This window comes from Achroia grisella, unplaced genomic scaffold, assembly GCF_030625045.1.
Source record: "Achroia grisella isolate CSIRO2021 unplaced genomic scaffold, CSIRO_AGI_Agris_v1 utg149, whole genome shotgun sequence".
NCBI classification, from domain to species: Eukaryota; Metazoa; Arthropoda; class Insecta; order Lepidoptera; family Pyralidae; genus Achroia; species Achroia grisella.
In genome coordinates this window covers 5,308,338-5,326,728 of record NW_026712644.1, presented here as the reverse complement: position 1 = coordinate 5,326,728, position 18,391 = coordinate 5,308,338, and the positions used below count along the sequence as shown (strand labels likewise).

General features: G+C 38.7%; 1 protein-coding gene across 1 annotated transcript in view; it reads right to left on the bottom strand.

The window, feature by feature from the left end:
- Positions 1-585: 585 nt before the first annotated feature.
- Positions 586-18,391, bottom strand: part of LOC131840696 (uncharacterized) — a 94,706-nt gene continuing 76,900 nt past the window's right edge. The window contains 7 exon segments of the mRNA XM_059188883.1: positions 586-2,268; positions 2,896-3,216; positions 3,966-4,061; positions 5,030-5,194; positions 6,389-6,451; positions 6,829-6,933; positions 7,720-7,839. Of these exon segments, the coding sequence (XP_059044866.1) occupies positions 2,206-2,268; positions 2,896-3,216; positions 3,966-4,061; positions 5,030-5,194; positions 6,389-6,451; positions 6,829-6,933; positions 7,720-7,839 (933 nt within the window). The 3' untranslated portion in view covers positions 586-2,205.

The window sequence follows — 18,391 nt, the reverse complement described above, 5'->3', positions numbered from 1 at the left end:
TAATATATCAGAATGACGGATAGGCTATATTTTATATTGAAATTTAACGCGGGGCAAAAGCAAAAGTCAACTGTCTGCTCACCGCCGGCCCAGTTCACGCGAGCACCGATCCCGTTTACCAAACACGTCCACATTGCGATGCATTGCCAACACCACGCAGTCACAAGCGAGCAGTTAAAGAATGCACACCTATTCACAGTAAATCACAAACAAACCCGGCGGCGATTCATATAGCAACACTTTGTTTATTTGATAAGTAACTATGAATATAAATATATAATAATACTAGCTGACCCGGCAAACGTTGTTTTGCCATATCAATTAAAATCGCTATTAGAAAATAGGGGTTGGTGATAGAAGGGTGAAAATATAGGGTTGTATGTATTTTTAATGACATATAATAAAAAAAATTTGCCCAAACAAAATAATGTTAGGGGTCGACAACCCTTATCACTTAGGGATATAATGAAATAGATAAAATAGATAGGAGACGATTCTCAGACCGATTTGAAGGAGTATGGTAGCTAACATTGTGACACGAGAATTTTATATATAAATAAAAAGCTTATAAAGTTGAAGAGTTAAAGAGTTAGTTTGTTTGAATGCGCTTATCTCAGGAACTACTGGTTCGAATAGAAAAATTCTTTTTGTGTCGGATAGTCCATTTGTCGAGGAAGGCTTTAAGCTATATAACATTACGATACGACCAATAGAAGCGAAGCAATGAAAAATATTGCAAAAATTCATATTTGAGGGCTTCAGTTGCGTGCGCTACGCAAACAAAGCGGCGGGCACAGCTAGTATATATACAAAACAAGTGTGTATTGTTATGTATCGCCACCGAGCGTCACTCGCACGCCTACCCACACAGGTTCACTATATGTATACGGACAGACACACACACAGAACTAAGGCCGCGGACTATGAATGTACACTTAGAACTAATATTTATAAAGTTGTGATCCAACCGGCCACGGTAACTCCAACATTACAAACAGTACTATACAACGCTGGCGGCCCCGGCGCCTCTCGGCTGTTCATATACAAGCTACACATGTGACTTTCATTCAATATTATTCATTATTCAAATATACGTACATTGTAAAATCGACTTTAAACATAACACTATAGAGTCGAAATTTCAATGATTGTTTTTTTTAAATCCACCATTTGGTAACAAAATATACATACATTGTAAAATCAACTTTAAATACAAACACTATAAATTCGAAATTTCAATGTATGTTTTTAGAGATATTGCAATTTAAAATTAAGGGTTCTATGCATACATTGTAAAATTTACGACTTCACGACTTTAAACCTAACACTATAAAGTCGAAATTCAAATAACGGTATTTAAAAAATCAAGACTATCAACCAATTTGGTTAAAACATATATTACATTGGAAAATCGACTTTAACCGTAGCATAATAGAGTCGAAATTACAATGTATGTTTTTAGAGATAATATAATTTAAATTAAACGTTCGATATTTACTTTTTTTAATGGGCAAGGACAAAACTGTATACAGCCATATGTACGGGAGCCGCCAACTGTGACACACTAAAGCGACGAAACGAAATAATTAATAGAAATTCATATTTTGGCAATCGCACTCGAAGCGTCCTGGCACTTACACTACCGCACTAGACCTTATCCGCTTCACATAAGATTCATATTCGCGTACCGGTAACACTCCTACATATACCTCTACCATATAAATATATAATTCTCAGCGTTTCCTATAAAACTGTCTCGGTGTAAGAAAGCTTTACATACCAGCTACGTGTAGTGCCGTATTGGGATCCGTCTCTATACACAAGCTAAAATAAACCGTATCCCGTTGTACAGTAGAGTCGAAATTTGCGCTACAAATTTTAAGGTAAGAAACACCGCAAGTACATTATAAAACTCTAAATTCGTGTGAAAGAGACAACAACACGACGTCGAGACGGAATGCTTGTAGAAGCCAGTTTTTTTTATATGACAAATTATTGCTTATACGCGCACACTCGTATACACAAGACCAAGCTTCGTGCGCGGTAGTGCCGGCGCCGCGTCCGGATGTGTCCGGCACCGTCCGGCACTGTCCGGCCGCGTCCGGGACCGTCCGGTCACGTACGGCGTCGTCCGGCACCGTCCGGCTACCGTCCGGCCGCGTCCGGCTAGGCGTCCGGCTCGCAGGCGCGGCCGGCGGCGTCGAGTCACTCCGAGTTGTTGAAGTATTCGGACGCGTTCCCTCTGCATATTGGACACGTTCGATTTGACTGTCCGGACAAACATACACGTGTTAATACATCAAATTCATTATTATTTTTTGATGATACAGATTGTAGTGCGTAGTGTTCAGCAGTGTTTCAGCGTTCTGAATGAGTAGTAGAATTTAAAAAATTACATTAGGTATATATTTCATTCAATTACTCAAATATAAATATTAAATTTATTTGAATAAACATAATTTCTGTTTAGTATCCGGACGGTAGTGTGTAGTCGTGAAGTGTAGTAGTAATAAGAGTCATATATTTTTTAAACCTTCATCAGTATATTCAAACTATACGCTCATGAAGGAAAGTAGTTAGTGTAGGTTTGACTTCCGAATTAGTGTAGTGTAGTGTATTGTAGTGTGATGTAGAGCGGTTTAGTGTGGGGTAGGGTGGTATAGTGTGATGTAGGGACGCTGTAGAGTGGTGTAGTGTGATGTAGGACGCTGTAGAGTGGTGTAGTGTGGTATAGGAAGCTGTAGGGTGATATAGTGTGGTGAAGAACGCTGTAGTGTGGTGTAGGATGCCGTAGCGCGGTATAGTGCGGTGTAGGCCGCTGTAGCGCGGTATAGTGCGGTGTAGGCCGCCGTAGCGCGGTACCGTTGCGGTGTAGAGCGCCGCAGTAGGACTCACCCGCAGCCACTTGTCGACGCACTTGGCGTGGAACTCGTGCGCGCAGGGCAGCACGCGCAGCGTCTGGCGCGGCTCGAACTCCGCCATGCACACCACGCACGAGGTCTGCTGCCGCGCGCGCGGCGCGTGCGGCTGCAGCTTGTAGCTGGGCAGCAGCTCGATCTGATGCCGCGCCAGCCCGCGCGGCTTGGCCTCCCCCAGCCGCTCCGCCAGCGACAGCAGCGCCTCGTAGTTCTCCGTCTCGGGGGAGGCGGGGGGCTCCTCCCCGCGGGGCTCCGCGAACGGGGACAGCGGGAACATGGCCAGCAGGTTCAGGAACACCTGCGGCGACGGACGCACGGGTCACGGTCGGTGGCCGAACGATCGGTCGCCAGTGTCGTGGTATAAAAAAGTAACCATATACCAGTGAAAATATCGTTAGCAGGTTCAGGACCACCTGCGGCGCACGCCGGTCACACGAGTTATACGACAGTTGTAAGTTACGAGGTTGCCAGCCGATTAAAAACTGCTTGGTTGCCGACGTCGTAAAATAATAAAAAAAAGTAGTCATGTAACAGTGTAAATATCGCCATCAGATTCAGAAACAGCTGCAACGCCATACGCACGGATCACGATTGGTGGCCGAATGAGTCGGTTGCCAGCGCGGTATAAAATACACGCCGGTAATATGTTACGGTTATCCGCCATAACCGTAACCTCATAAACCGTAACCTGGTTAACTATGCTGGTTACCAATGTCGTAGTATAAAAAAAAGCGTTAATTACAAATACAAACATGTTTTTTAATATAATATAGTACATGTTGTATGGGTGTTGTATGAGTGTTGTATGAGTGGTCACCTGGTAGGTGGGCGGCAGCGGCGGCGGCAGCGACAGCGGCGGCGCCACGTGCAGCTGCTGCACTAGTACAGTATATGTTGTATGGGTGTTGTATGAGTGTTGTATGAGTGGTCACCTGGTAGGTGGGCGGCGGCGGCGGCGGCAGCGACAGCGGCGGCGCCACGTGCAGCTGCTGCACTAGTACAGTATATGTTGTATGGGTGTTGTATGAGTGTTGTATGAGTGGTCACCTGGTAGGTGGGCGGCGGCGGCGGCGGCAGCGACAGCGGCGGCGCCACGTGCAGCTGCTGCACGTGCGGCAGCGCGCCCACCAGGCCCCCGCCACCCTGACACAGGGAAACAAACGCCTTTAGATTAACTAGAAACATTACAACGATAAAACACACGCCCACGCCTCCATTCAAACGGGGATCGAAATTACGACGACCTAAATTCGTATCCGTCAGACAGGAGTTGACCTTCAGCCGCTCCATAAGTCTGTCCTTCGGTTTGGAGTGCCATCTGCACTCGCCCCTATCGTCCGGTGAAGCTATAAAGGCCATCTGTGGCCAACAGCATTAGTTTGAAAAAAAAAATTACACTTACACGTGCATGCAAACGTACAGGCACGTGAGCACGCACGTGCCCGTACCAGTAACAACAAGTAATACAATCAGATATATTATCGACTATCCACGACGCGTTCATGGTCGGAAATAAAAATAAACACATGCAATATTATGTGTGTTTTCCTAAGTCTCATTCCATATAAAATGTGTGATATTACTTCCGGTTTTTCAAGAGTAGTGGGACATAAAATGCTGCACGCACACACGTGCACAAGCACGCACGCGAATACGTGCGTACGTAAATACGCACACGGGCGGGACGATAAATAAAACAAGGGGGTAATCAGGGACATTACTGAAAATAGACGGTCGAACAGCTGACGTTTTAGTGAAGGTAAGTTGCAGTTCAGTGGGTGGGTCATTTATTTTAAATTCAAAAATAGACTTTATGCGCTAATACTTAAAGTTTATTTTCAGTCGCTAACAAGTGGCAGAATTGAGGAGAGGACTCTGTCTTGGGCCAGTTCATCTGAGTTGTTACTCAGTCATCGTACTTTGGACAAGTATTGTGGTAGTGTCGAAGTGAGTATGGTGTCTTTATTTTTTATTTAAAAATAGACTTTATGCACTATAACTTAAAGTTCATTTCAGCGGAGTGTAAGAAGAGAGTAGGCTCTGGCTGGGGCCAGTTGATTTGAGTTGTTATTCAGGTAATGTATTAGAGGTGGTGTGTGGGCGTGTGTCACCTGGGGGTGCAGGTGCAGGGCGTGCGGGTGGTGGTGGTGCTGGTGGTGCTGGTGGTGGTGCCAGCGGTGCGGGTGGCGCACGTAGGGCCGCGCGGCGCGGGCTCCGGAGCCCACCACGCCCACGCCGCCGCCCACGCCCACGCCCACGCCGCCGCCGCTCCGCCGCTGGAACCACACCAACACGGATCTTTTTATATATATACTTCATTGCAAGATATAGAACTCAAAACAAACTTTAACAATTGATTAAGAAAAAAGAGAATTAAGTCAAACCTCTACTAAAGTAAGTGTATTCTTATAGTCCTCTATTGAGACTTTTGTTTTTTTGTGCTATTTTGCTGTTCATACTGCCTGCTGCCTGCTTGCTTCCAAGCAAAGTCCTAATCTAATCTTTTCTATAAAATAAGTGTATAACTCCTCGAAAGTAAGCGTGGTATCTCCAAGTGTACGCTTAAGGTGATACTTATCAGATTTCACTTCAGCTTCCCACGTGCCCCCAAAACTTTGGAGCGCCAGTTGTAGCGCCAGCGCCAGTATATATTCTCTATCATCCAACAAAATTCTCAATTCTTCCGGAAGTTCGTTTCTAGCCTATTTCTACATCTCAAATAGGTTTCTCTCTGTTATATAAATTAGTTCCATGATTACTCCACAGCTCCTAACATCGATCTTTTAAATGACGAAATGAAACTTTCTGTCATTATGTCACCAACTAGCTCGAGGTGGATAGCTTTTGTTGTCATGCAAATAAATAGGCATATATAGACTAGCTGTGCCCGTGACTTCGTCCGCGTGGTTAACAAAAACACTATCGATATATACTTTTTAGGCAACTTGAACCGTTTACGCAGAGCACGCAACGGAAGCCCTAACATATATATAATTTTCCCCGTTATTGCAACATTGTTTACTGATGCTCCGCTCCTATTGGTCGTATCGTAATGTTATATAGCTTAAAGCCTTCCTCGACAAATGGACTATCCGACACAAAAAGAATTTTGCAGTTCGAACCAGTAGTTCCTGAGATTGGCGCGTTCAAACAAACAAAGACTTCAGCTTTATAATATTAGTATACATTTATATACTTTAACTCCGTGTCCTTTGCTCGGGAATACATTGTACGGAAATACTCCTACAACGCGTTTTTCTATAACATAGAACCAATCTACGGTGTTATAAGGGCTTTACTTATGGGTCCTTGAACAACACACAAGATCCTCGCTCGTTCTTCTTGTGATGAGACAGCTTTCCAAATGAGGGATAGATTAAAAAAATGTTATGACTATTAAAAGGTCCTTAAATTAAGTTTATTTGAATAAATGATTTTCTATTCTATTTTAATGGTATGAGTAGACTCACGTGATGCTGTGTGAGGGCGTGCCGCGCGTGATGCGGCATCAGATCGAGGGGAGCGCCTCGCGCCTGCAACCACACAACATACACATACATACACACAATCCACACTTATACCAACAATCATGTTCATAAAAAATTCTTCATTCGATGATGTGATGATAACGAATTGAAGATGAAGATGGCGCTGTGTGAATTGTCCTGAGATATTTTTATTATATTTTAAACTTATATCGTTACGAGCTACTCGCCTCGGAATCGCACGGGTGTACATGTATTATATATATAAACCTTCCTCTTGAATCACTCCACCTATTGAAAAAAACGCTTCAAAATCCAGATTTAGGCATATATAGGGACACAGACAGCTAGTTTTATACTATGTAATGATGCCGATTACTAATTATTGTGTCGACACAGTTAGTTATTGTTAAATGTTACGTTACCTCCGGTGCTAGTAGTAGCGGCGCGTGGTGGAGCTCCGGCGGCTGCAGCGGAGACAGCGCCCCCTCGCCGCTGCCCAGCAGCTCCAGGCGGCCGGGCTCCGCGCGCTGCCAACGCACATACGTATTTAAAAGGGGATGTGTATACACGTCCCTTTAAGGTTTAGGTCTATGACCTACCTAGTCGAGAATCTGGGAGCTTGAAATTATATAGATTGACAGACAGAATACAAATGTTTTTATTATTATTTTTACTATGACTACTCTAATGCTGTTGGCTGCAGCTGGACTTTACAGCTTCACTGGCCCAGGTGGCTTCAGGTGGCGAGTGTATATGGCACTCCAAATCAAAGGAAGGAGTTTGAGTTATATATATTTAGATTTGTATGGACCTGAAGTGTGAGTTAATTTTATGCTTGACGGAAGATCGTGGAATCTGGCCAGCGCTCCGAAAATATGTCTGAGTTATAATTCTCCGGCTCGAAGGACCAAATGTTAAAAAACTTAACATTAAATATTTTATTTCTAAGAAATAGTAATGATAACAAGATAACGGTGCCTGATGGTAAATGGTAACCGTCGCCAATATATATGAACAGCACTATAGACATCATTTTGTTAAAAATGTGTATCTTTTTTTCACACAGTGTCTGGAACACTGTATTCAAAAGTATACACATCTCTCTACTTAGTAAACACGTTGTGTATCCTTTAGGAACACGTCCTCTATACATCTATTACACAACTGAAAGCCTTGGCCTGTAGCATTTTTACAATGTAAATAATCTTGGAATCGGTGATTTTACAAAAAAATAATAGATTTTATTTTTAAACGGTCACTTAGGATCTGGCGCTGAGGGTGTTAAGGGACGGATTGACAAAATCGTTACGCACCTGCGAGTTGGTGAGGTAGTGGGGGTGCGGCGGGTGCGGGGGGGAGGCGAACGGCCCCCTCGGGGGCGGGGGCGGCGCGAAGCTCCCGTGGTACTGCAGCCCCGCGTACACGCCGCCCATCTATACACACGCACACACGCTCACACAACAGCGCCGCAGACAGCGTCACTGTGCGCGCCACGCCGCACTACACTAGTGCGCGCCAGCGTTCAATTTACACTTTTTTTTGATTGAACAACACTTTTGAACTTCAATATGCATATCAATATACTTTTGAACCAGGATAACTATGCGAGACATTTATTTTTATTTATGTAATACGATATTTAAAATATTTGTTATTGTTTTAAATATAATTATTATATTTGTATTGTTTTTTTTTACAGCTGTGTTTTCATTTGAATAAAACACGGAATTTACAATGTAATATATAGTATAAAAATATATATATATATGTCGCAGAATCAACAAAGACGCTCAATTGATTAACTTCAACTTAGAATAGCTCCATCTGTTATCGTTGGTCGGAAACGTCAAGGTCGCTTGGGTGAGGTCGGTACAGGGTAAAGAAGGTTTGTTCAAGTCTGCCGTCCACACTAGAGGAGCAGAGACAGGGGGGAGGCGCATCCCGTATTCCGGTGCGTCTTCCCCACGGTGGGCGAAGGTGGGGGAACTGGGAAGAGTTCCCCCCACGCGTTGAGGAGGGCCCGCTTGCGATTGCCAGTTCGATCCCGCGACCCTGGCACTATGACGGCGAGGAGGAATATCGTAGGGTTTTTGATAAGTAGGAATCTCACAGTACCCGTCCGTCCAACCCCTGAGATGGCCGGTTCTCAATGAGAGATTTACCCCACGTAAAAAAAAAGGGTAAAGCACGTTTAACGCGACCGCGTCTCGGCCGAGTACGGTAGCGAACCCGAGACGTCGGCGACTTATCGTGTATGAGCCGAACACCGGGGGGTTTTGGTGGGTCGGGTCCCACAGTATTCGTCCGCACATTTCATAAAGGCGGATGTTTCGGTACTGGAACCTTACCTTTCCCATAAAAAAAAAAAGGGTAAAGCACAAGGACAAAGCTGCGCTACGTCACTGTTGAGTAGGGCGCGAGCGCGAAAGCTTGTTTTGCCACCCTGTACCAAACTTGCCGCGTTTCCCTAAGTGTAATCCATTTTCATCTGGCCGATTATTGGTGACTAGCTTTTGCCTACTGATTACTAATTAATGAATTATACTCCAATGATGAGATACAATTTAATTTTAAAAATGTTCCCATATTACAAATTTTATTATTTAGCCAAATTTTCTCCTTTTCCACATTAATGGCAATAAGTCATTATTTATGGTAGCTACAGTTATGAGTTGTACTATTGTAAAATATACTTGAAACAGACATTATTTTAAAATTATTGGTAACACATGTAATTATATATTTTTTTATGGCCAAGAGGTTTGAACTTTCATAAAAAAAATTTTTTTTGCATATTTAAAAAATAAATTAGTTTGGGCATTAATAAAAAAAAAACTGCAATAGTTAGTCATACTATTAACTTTCTGTCTATCAGCACAGTTAGTGTATAATAAGAAAACAACATAAAACTAATAGAATTCATTAATTTCTGGTCACAGTGATCAGGACAGTAAAATAAGATAAAAAAAAATTACTTCTTTAAAATGAAGATAAAAAAGGCACTACTTGTGATATATTTTGTTTCGTATTTTTTTAGGACGGCCATAAGTTTAACTATAAGACGTTTCAAGGTTAACCATTCATTACCGGACACCCTGTATATAGTATGAACATTGTTTATATTATTAACCGGGTCTTAACACGAATAATTTTACGGTTAATAAAGGTATTTACCTCTCTCGACGTTTCGACTAGGTCGCACTAGCCGTGGTCACGCGCTGTCATATTAAACAAAGTTTAAAAATAATTGTAATTTATTCATTTTACATCACACAGTGTTTGATGTTTTCTACATAATTTTATTAAAATAGTATTATTGATAAACATTATCAATGTATTACGATATGAATTAAACCCCTTTTATCTTTTTGAGTGATAATTAAATATTCAGCATATTTAATTATCACTCAAAAATTGTATATATCATTTCCTAATTTTTTTATTAATAAACAAAATATTAAATATAAATAATTTTTATTCAAACAAACACATTACAAGCACTTTTGAATAGTCATATTTTGATTCTACCACTCATTCGGAACGCAGACTCATCACAAGAAGAACGAGCGAGAAACTTGCGAGTTGTTTTTAAATAAATGTTTTCAGAATTACATTTTTAAGAATTTATACTATAATTATTATTGTTGCTAGCAACAAGTAATCATTTTATGTTTATGTCTATGGTAATACCATGGCATGAGGGCTAGAGGGTAGCACTACTGAAATCCTTTTTAATTCACTTTCTTCCACGTCTAACAGACGCTATACGTTGCTCAGTGTAATTAAGTTATTGTATAATTTAAATAGAATTGGTCCAGCAATGGTGTTTTTATCATCACCAGCCTACAGTCCACGCTCTCAACAATTATTATATATATATGTATGATATATGTTGTTGTAGAAATAAGAAAAAAAGACTTGGTAAAACGGAGAAAATATAATAATAATAGAGAACTAACATATTGACAACAGAAAGAATGAATTGAAATATCAAATCAAGAATCTAAAAAGGAACTATAAATTCAAATACATATTTAGAATATAAAATACATATCTGATTAGCCAGTTACAACATATGTATAATATTTGACTCTTTAGAGGTAGTTAGGTAGTTTGTATTGACACACTTAAACTTAAAAATGTAAAGTAACAAAAAAATTATTTAAAAGAGCAACACGCAAGTTTCTTGCTCGTTCTTCTTGTGATGAGACAGCTTTCCGAATGAGCGGTAGATTAAAAAAAATTATAACTATTCAAAAGTGTTTAAATTAAATTTATTTGATTATAAAGGATTTTCTATTCTATTGTATTCAAAAAGAGTCATTTATATATTGATATGCATATAAACTTATTATAAATCAACGATGCTACAGTTGTTTGTAATATATTGTACAGAAACGCTGGCGTACACTCTATATTAAAACTCTATATGTATCGGATATACCAATATATGTAATTTATGAAAGATATTTCAAACATTTAAATATATGGATGACTTCTATGTATATACTAGCAACACGCCCTGACTTTGCATAGCTGTAATTTATACCCTACTAGCTTTTGCCCGCGGCTTCGCTCGCGTTAATTTCTCCCGTTAGGGGTGGAATTTATCAAAATCCTTTCTTAGGGGATGCCTACGTCATAGTAGCTTTATGCATGCAAAGTCTCAGCCCGATCGGTTTAAAATTGACAAAGTTTCATACAAACTTTCATCCTCTATTTTATCTTTTTGGGGGTAGAATTAATCAAAATCCTTTCTTGGCGGATGCGTACGTCATAACATCTACCTGCATGCCAAATTTCAGCCCGATCCGTCCAGTGGTTCTGTTGGTGGTGATCTATGTTCAGATAATCGGATGTCCGGCCAATCGATGTCCGGATAATCGATGTCCGGATAATCGATGTTCAGATAATGGGATGTCCGGATAATCGATGTTCAGATAATCGGATGTCCGGATAATCGGATAAGCGATGTTCCTATAATCGGATGTTCGGATAATCAGTATTCTACTGTATATATTAAATACAATAGTTAAATTAATACATACATCAATATAATAATTGCATTTAATAATGTCTAGTAAGACAAACTCAATATTGTGTACTAAGCACTGCCGTGTCTAAACTGTGTCACCCCACCTTACATTTTCCTATTGTCATTTAGTATATAACTAGCTGTACCCGCGACTTCATCCGCGTGGAATTTAACTTTATTTTTCTAAAATAAAAATATCCTAAGTTACTCCTTATTACATCAGCTACCTGCCAAAAAAAGTCCCGTTAAAATCGGTCCAGTCATTTCACAGATTAGCCGGAACAAACAGACAGACAGACAAACATTTAAAAAAATGTTATTTTGGTCTATATACCGTATTTGTATTCATATGCATGTAGTAAAAAACTTATTTCAATATTACAAACAGACGCTCCAATTTTATATGTATAGATATATGTAAGATCAATATATTTATTATATTATATATATTATCAATATACATCGTCTCAACCAACAACATAGTATCTACCCCACAACAAAATTCAACTAATTAAAATAATCATATAGGAGATGCTTCTAGCGAAACTTTTTGGGACAATCATCACATTTCAACTCTGAGCTCCATACGTTGTGAAAATCTGCTAGATGCGTATCTTTTTTTATAAATGCTGTCTAATATATCCTCGCATATATTGAATTTACGTTAGTCTTCATTATGAATTCTTTTCTCGTGATTGTCCCTACGGTGTACAGGAAAAAACTTCTTATCACAATCTTCAATCAATTGGTAAGTGCTTATCTGATGGACGCTTTGGGAATCTCGATCCATAGTCCCTTTACTCCCAAAACCGATACCACACGTATCACGAATATAGTCTCTACGTCTATGTTAAGTTAATATTATAAAGCTGAAGAGTTTGTTTGAACGCACTAATCTCAGGAACTACAGGTTCGAATTGAAAAACTATTTCTGTATTGTATAGTCCTTTGAGCTATATAACATTACGCTACGACCAGTAGAAGTTGAGCAAAAATATTGCAAAAGGTCTGGAAAGGAACAGACGAAGTCTACACGGGTCAGACAGTTTAGTAATACATAGAAGTCATCCAGATAAACAAAACTATACTACTTGGTAATAATCTTTACTGAAATCGATGTCACATTAAATATTGTTATATCCAGTTGTACGATATTAAATAAACATAATCCTGATACCAAAACATAAAACAGAACGTGGCGTGGAAGCAAGATTCTCGTCTCGTCCTTTTATACATGACATATATACTATATTGAATATATATAGTGAGTGTATATATAGGTGAGCTAAATAAACGGCTACTGATGTCAGAAGTAGTATATGCCAGTTTTTTTATTGGGTTATTTGGACTATTGTCAGATGTAGGTCGGAGAGTTACAGGGTCTACAAAGCACCTGTAACACTGCGACCTACATAAATTATTTTTTTATTTTGTTGATTGAGTTGTTTAGGCTATTGTCAGATGTTTCTAGCACCTACATAGGTCTATTGTGCTCGCCCTTTTCAAAGTTCGCTACCTAGACCCGTCAGGGACAAGAATTGAAGGATATTCTTAGGAGCGATGGTTTTTATCTCCTCAGGATACAGTGTAAACTTTCCAAAGGAGATATTTCGTTTACGCATGAGTGGGTTACAACCGCATAGGATGTGTAGTGGCGTTTCTTCTTCAGTTTGGCAGATTTTTGTCGTGCATAGGCTTAGTTTCGCCATAGTTTATTTATATCCTAGTTTGATATACAAATTTTAAAGTAACCCAAAGAAGAACGTTTTATTGAACTTTTGGTTGGATCTACATAAAAATATATTTAATATACGTTCATATTTCATAGCGTAGATTTGGAGACACAACCTTTTTAAAGTATATAAGTCATTATTTAATATTTAAGGAGTTGTATGTACACGCCCCATTAGGTTTATGACCTACTTTCTTGAGAACCTGGGAGCTTGTAATGATGCAGCCGAGAGACAGAATATAAGTGTGTTTATTGTAAAAATATTTCATAGTTTTTATTAATTTACCATCCACAACTTGTACTATTTAAGTATTTAGAAGTAAGTGTAATAAATGACGGCCTTCGGATGTTCGCGGGTTCGATTCCTCGCACGGCACAAACATTTGTATTCATGAGTATGATTGTTGGTATCGCTCTGGGTGTTTTCTATATATCATACGTATGTATTTACGAAAAAAATATCTATGTATTTGTATCAGTTGTCCATAAAACAAGCTTTAGCTAGCTTAACTTGGAACTAGATGGCGCTGTGTGAATTGTCATGAGATTATTTATTTATTTAATTACTGTAGTTGATTTTATCAAATTCGTTACACCATCAGAGCATTGTTGTATGGTTCATATTGTTGGAAGTATAATGCTGGCCATCGTAGAATTAGGTGTTTGTACATTTTTATAGAATGTCACTTTGAATATCTCTGTAATGTTTGTAATGTCAGCATGAAAATTTTATCATTTTAATATATTTTAATATTTAATCTGCTGCTTTCTCTTATTTCCAAAACATATTCATTACTTTCTCAATTCATCTAGCTGATGTACAGGCGCGTGCCTGCTTACTGTGCACTACCTAATTGCAGACACATGTAATTTCACCCCCTGATACATTTCTCTAGCAACCGAAACTTCTCATTGAGCAACAATACCAATTAACATCCTCTCTCACATTTTGTCTTCATTGCAATTAACAAATTCACTTCTAAAACAACTATATACCAATATTAGAAACTATCTAAGTACTGGCAACACTAATTCTGACAACAGCACCCCTCCAGAGCTATATTTAATAATGAAAATAAAATTGTATGCGTCAGTCATCACTAGGACAAAATAATGAACGATATAATAAATAAATATTAAACTAAACACATTTAATATTAATTAATGATATATATAGATATAAATTATAAAAAGCTAGTACACATAATATTTCTACATAACATCTCAGTGTGGATGTAACGATGCGTATGTCATAAAAATTATTAGTGTTTAAAAAATGTTTTGTAATAATTAGAACGAGAAAAAAACCTGGTGCTTACTACTATTATTAAAAAAAAATAGCGCCCGGGTTAATACCGCACCCTTAAACACTCAAGTACTCAACGAAAAGTATTTGTTATTCATTTGTTGACATTAAAGAGAGCATCTTAGGAAACAGCCAAATACTAAATTGAAGCGACCAGCCAAATATTTTTCTGTATTGTAAATCTACAAAATACCAAAGCTCGAGTTGCTAGCGGCAAAATCTTAAATAAACAGAGTGGCGAGACTGATAAAAGTCGACTAGTGTGGAACGCGTTTAGAGTTGTCCCGGTCGATGACACCGCGAGGACGCGCTGCCATTGGCCGGGCCGACTGTCGGGGTGCGGACTACACAAGTCGAAACTTTGCAAAAGTCAGAAATTATTATACACGTAAAACACGGAACACATTCACAGGGTATTCAAAAGTGAGGAAAATCGCATGCGGTACACGAATAGTAATAAAAATTTTAAATGTGGGGAGTTAGTTAACGAAAATATTTGGAGGGTCGCTCTCGACCGGGACTATTGAACTCTTTACGGCGGCCGGTTAGTCTTTGAAATAGTACGAGATGACCGTCAGTTGTAAAGAGTCCGTGTTGCTAGTGTCATCGCAGCGGACTAAACCAGTACACGGTACAGTATGTACAGAACCAAACATCATGAGCTCGAGTGTTGCATGCTGTCTCGCCGAGACCGGACGCCACGTACGTTATACACATTACAAAACAAAATGGCGTCTGAACTACGGCACAGTTCGTTAAAAAAAGTTGTGTATTTAAAAAAAGAGTCGGTCCGGAAGTGTGAGATGAATAAAACATTAACTGAATGGTAGATTCATATTACTGAACGCATGACACTAAAAGCTTTTGAAAATATCACATCATACATATCGACCAATCAGACGCGAGCATCGGTGATTGCGGCGCTCTGATTGGTCGAGATCACGTGGTATCTCTGCATCAGCCAATAGAATCAAACGCCCGCGCAGACATGTACCTAATGTCATCCAAGCACTGTGCAGACGGAGTCTATGTAATACATTTAATTAAGGTAAATAACGTAAGGATAAGAAAACATTGCAATATTGAACTAGTTGTACTAACTAATGATGTTTTAGGAGTACTTGTAATAGTTTATCAAATTGTCTTTGCTACTTGGATTATGATAATGTTGCGGACCCTAAGTGTGTACTATATTACAGCACAAAGTTTTTGGAAACGAATTTATGAAATTAACGACATCATTTACTTAGAAAAAAATATTTAGTCCGACAACATATAGAATATAGACCGCAATATTCGACTTGAATTGACATATCTTTGATTGTTAACGTAATAAAACTATTAGTCGACATTGCAATGCTTTCTGATCCTGTAATTATAGTATTACAAGTGATGCACACATCTCTATGCAGCCACCACCTCGCTAAATCACACTGCCTGCATCTAGCAGCTCTTACGGTCCGCCTGGCTTCACCCCGCAACACGTACCGCAATGCAATTCCAAAATTACCTTTCCCAAATATTTAGTTAAGCCATGGAATATGTAATATTAATAGAAATAATGAAATAGAGTTCAATATAAGTATATATGTACCCTCTTCTAAAGAGTTAGTCATTTAATGATAGAATTTAACTTTTTAACTTCTTGATTGAAACTGAACAATTTGCCCAAAAAATTAAGACTACAATTGAGAACAAAATTGAACCTTAGAAATATTATAATAGAGATATTATTGCGGTGCATGCTCTGGGCCACAATCACAGGAGCCAAGCTTAACTAACATGACAGGTGCTCAGTAGCGGATGTGTTTTGTCACAAGTTGAAAAAAGTAGTGTCGGTTAACTCCCCGGGGAGCCAAGCGCCGTGAGAGAACCCCAACATTTACAAATCTATTTTAATATATTTAAAATATCTGATCAAACCACAGATTAGAACATAAATATATATTGCACTGTACATAACACACGCTTATTAATAAAATTCATTAACTTCCAAATTACAAAGTTTTGGAAATAGATTTTCATTTATATACGTACAAATTAAATTTCCTTTAGTTGGTAAAAACAATCCATTATTTTTTTTCTATTAAACTAAACTTCTTAAAGAACAAACTAATTCAACGAAAATTGCAAATGTATTAACAGAAAGTTTGATGATTTCATTTAAGACAATACACAGCAAAATTATCTTGAAGAAACTAAAGCAATAGGAACTCCCACGGCTGCAGTCGACGAGGTTCGGCAGCAGTAACATTATATGAACAGGAATTAGTAGTCCCGCCCCAAACAGTTACTATTGAGTTCGGACGCTGTCTGACTGTAAAATCTATCAGATAAGGTACTCCAATACATACAGAAATAGCTGCTAGAGTTAAGATAGAAGTAATTTGGAGTCAAACAATGTCCGGTACATATATAAGTCTTATAGAAAACGAGCGTAGAATACTATTGTACGACTACGCGGTTTCACCGCAAGCTTAAGCTGTAGATATCCTAACGTTATTGAATATATTGAAATGTGTTTTTAATGTACTTTTAGTGTATAAATTAGCGCTGTGGAAAATAATTTTAAAAGCGTAGTAATCATCAATAGTCCCATACAACAATAAGAGTAACCAGCACGTCTGCACCAATATATATTTCGAGAAAGCTTGTGTTATTTACTTGCGTACGTCCTGCGCAGAAACAGATGGCGTGATATAAGTTCGTTGAATTGAAAAAGAGTGTTGATAAACATTTTTTAAAGAATTGGAATTGAGAATTTGTTTCCAATGACGCTGTAGAGACAGAACATGAAACATATATACGAAATAACATTTGACCACTTGCACCAAATACAAATATTTCAATTCCAATTCATAATTATAGTGACAACATTTATAAATAAAGCGATTTTAATATTAGAAAAGACAATTTGCACAGTATCGGAAAACGTCAAAATACAACAGAGAAAGAAATCGTCAATAAGATTAGAGATATCTACAGTCGGCAGTACTTATACAAGCCACATTTATTGTAATTAAACATAACTAGATCCTTCTCACCAATTTGACAAACTTTAATCTGGGCATGCATATTGTGCTCATGTCGATAACAATTCGTGAACCCTGCTACGTCGGAACATCGATGCCACCAACTATTGTTAAGCTGTGAAGGGTCACTTCCAGAACGTTACGTGCCATGATATTGTAGCTTTAGAAGCTGAGGTCTTTAAATGTACTCTCACAGGTCATTCCGTTAAGTTTTTGTTAGTATCTCAAAGGCTGAATGTAGTAACATAGCCAGTATCAGTGGGCTGGATAGATGTTTAAAATTGCGACTAAAATTCAGCCTTGTAGATAATGTTAATCTAATGCTACGATGGATTACAAACTTAGTTTAAAATGGTACTTGTGGAGAGATTTCGAGAAAAAATTAAAAGAGGTCTAAGATTAGAACAGTTGCGTATAATAGTGGCAGTGTAGCTACAACATTCAAGGCACGCCAGATTGTACACTCAGACTTGATAAGGCATCGTTTAAAGTCAACAATTGTTACAATTTGATGATAGACAATAAACGATTCCTTCAAAATCTTGATCGGATATTAAAACTAATAAAACAGCGATAAATCAGCGCAAATGTAACAATTCAACCTCGAGACAACGACGGGAAGAGTGAACTAAGCGAACAAACGCACCAAAAACCTAAAGCTGTAACTAGGACCAAACCACATAACAAGGGACCCTGTAGTGAGCCATCTGAACCATTTCCCTTTTTATTTAACTAAGCATTGCAACATTTTATCATTCATAACAAATGGTCCGATAGAGCTCACAGCAGAGAGAATCGACTACGGACCTCGACAAAGGTTACTATCAGATACAAGTCGAAAAGCCAGAGGTCCAGCCATGTCACAAATTAGTTACAAAAT